The sequence below is a fragment of the Echinops telfairi genome, unplaced genomic scaffold, assembly GCF_000313985.2.
Source record: "Echinops telfairi isolate 266 unplaced genomic scaffold, ASM31398v2 ScPeMD7_2573;HRSCAF=3158, whole genome shotgun sequence".
Classification (NCBI taxonomy): Eukaryota; Metazoa; Chordata; class Mammalia; order Afrosoricida; family Tenrecidae; genus Echinops; species Echinops telfairi.
Genome location: NW_022106471.1, coordinates 17,063,591 through 17,065,858, shown reverse-complemented (window position 1 = coordinate 17,065,858; position 2,268 = coordinate 17,063,591). Strand labels below are relative to the sequence as shown.

At 53.4% G+C, this 2,268-nt stretch overlaps 1 protein-coding gene across 1 annotated transcript in view; it reads left to right on the top strand.

The window, feature by feature from the left end:
* Positions 1-2,268, top strand: part of SPTBN1 (spectrin beta, non-erythrocytic 1) — a 127,758-nt gene that overhangs the window by 103,626 nt on the left and 21,864 nt on the right. The window contains exon 17 of the mRNA XM_030886672.2: positions 1,640-1,730. Coding sequence (XP_030742532.1) covers positions 1,640-1,730 — 91 coding nt within the window. The remainder of the gene's footprint in view (positions 1-1,639; positions 1,731-2,268) is intronic.

Genomic DNA, 2,268 nt, shown 5'->3' with positions numbered 1-2,268 from the left:
CATTCTCAGAAGGATGGGAGAGGACAGCCAAGTTCCCGAACTTCCTTCCCCACTGTGAGTGGGCGACCTTCCTGTTGGACATGAACGTGCCTCCCTCCTCGGGAGCCGCGTCACCAGCCCCCTGCTGGCCTTGTCTGTCTTCGTGGTCCCCCTGCAAGAGAAACAGTTCCTGAGCAGAAGTCTCAGGGACAAAACCTGAGACGGCAAGTACGTGCTGGTGTCTTCTCTCCCAGTCTCCTTGGGCAGTCAGTGTTTGGGGGCATCTTCATTTCCACTGACCCCAGCAGGGGCAGGAAGTGGGGTCGGCCAGTGAAGCCCTGGGGGTCGTGCCTTCTGCCGCTGACCCTGACCCTCATTGGAAAGGCACCTCCTTTCCTTAAAATCCCTTAAAGACAGCATGGGCATGGAGGGCAGGGTCTTAAAGAACCTCTCTTGACCTTCCCCAGCCCACATTTTTAAATGTGCTCATCTTTTAGGAGAGCAATAAAAAGTCTGAAGTTGTGAGGCAGACAGGCTGCCTCTTATCCCTCTTCCAGCACGCACTCAGGTCACCTCGTTGTTGAACGCCTGCTGTGCCACTCGGCACCCCGTCTTTCTGAGATCCTCCGCGTGGCGTAATGGTTTCTCGGTTCCACAGTTTGTCTTAATGGCATAAACTTACTGAACCTGAGGCTCCCGAACTCCTCTCTCACCTAGAGGAAATTGGGAAGAAAGATTACTAGATCTAACTTCCTAGAGCCGGGTTCTCAACCTGTGGGTCGCGATCTCTTTGGGGGATGAATGGCCCTTTTACAGGGATTGCCCGATTCATAACAGCAGCAAAATGACAGTGATGAAGTAGCAACAGAAATAATTTTATGGTTGGGGTCACCATGCCATGAGGACCTGTATAAAGGGTCTCGGCGTAGGAAGGTTGAGAACCACTGCTCTAGAGGAGCCCTGGTGGACACCACATGGGGCTGCTGACCCCAAGATCCGCAATGGGAGAAAGGTGCGGCTTTCTGCAACCGTAGAACTCCGTAAGCTCGGCTTGAACCCACAGGGGCAGGTCTGCTCCGTCTTGTGAATCGGAATGGGCTCCGTGAGAATTATCTAAAAATTAAAACCGCTCCACGGCGCTCCCCAGCCTGGCAGCATTGCTTTTGAGTCTGATCTCCCCTTTCATCATCGGGGCAGACTGAGCCAGCCCCATCCAGGCTCGGCGGGTCTGCCGCATGTTCGACTGTGACATCTCTGGACCCTGGTTCTGCAGCTAGTAGATTGGACCTGACCCCTTGGGTCTGTCTGCGTGAGCATGTTTCTGAAGGTCGGAATCCATGGTCGTTTTCTGAGAGTCGCTCACATGGTGATTCTCAGTTCTCTGTGTCCTGTCAACTCGTGGGCAGTTTTCCTCAGTCACTAAAGCGGACGTGCGCCCAGCACACACTCCTGTCTGTCCCTGGTGTCGGCCTCTGGACCGAGCCCCTCGTCACTTACTCGGGCAGCTAAAATCCACGACATCCCTTGCTCACTTTGACTCTCTGTCCCACATAACTGAGAGTTGTGAGCACACACTGCCGAGCACACAGAGAAGTCCAGGAGAAATTCTCTATTTCAAACTGGCTTACTTTTTTATTTTATTTTTCCATTCTTGCCACAGACACAGGAAGAATCGTGAGGTGGCCAGTGAGCTTGCGATGCGCCTGAAGGACAACAGGGACCTGCAGAAGCTCCTGCAGGACTGTCAGGAGGTAGGTCACCCGGACCCTGTCGTCCAGCCCCCAGGGCCACCCAACGCTGGCCACCACAGTCCGTGGGGCTGCAAGGTTAATTGAGGCCACACATTCATCCCACCGTTTGACTTAGGGGAAGGGAAGTACTCCATCCTGTTGCCACTTAGGGTAACCAAATTACTGGGGTAGGACATCAGTGCTGCGGACTAGATGTTGGGCTGTTATCCTCACAGTTGGTGGTTCAAATCCATCAGCCTCTCCTGGGGAGAAGACGAGGCTGTCTGCGCCCATGAAGGTTTATAGTCTGGGAGACGCTGAGTAGGTGCATCGCTGTGAGTGGGAATCAACTGGAGTCCAGTGGGTTTGTCGCTACCTGGAACTGCATATCCATGATGGGGGCCACTGATGGCATGAGGCTTTGTGAAATTCGTTAAAATCATAACTGTCCTTCGTTCCATTGAGAACCTGGTAGCCACCCATGACTAGCGGCTAGCATATGGGACAACCGAGACTTCTGCCAGTACGAGTACTCAACACAGTATTTTAAGTCTTCGTA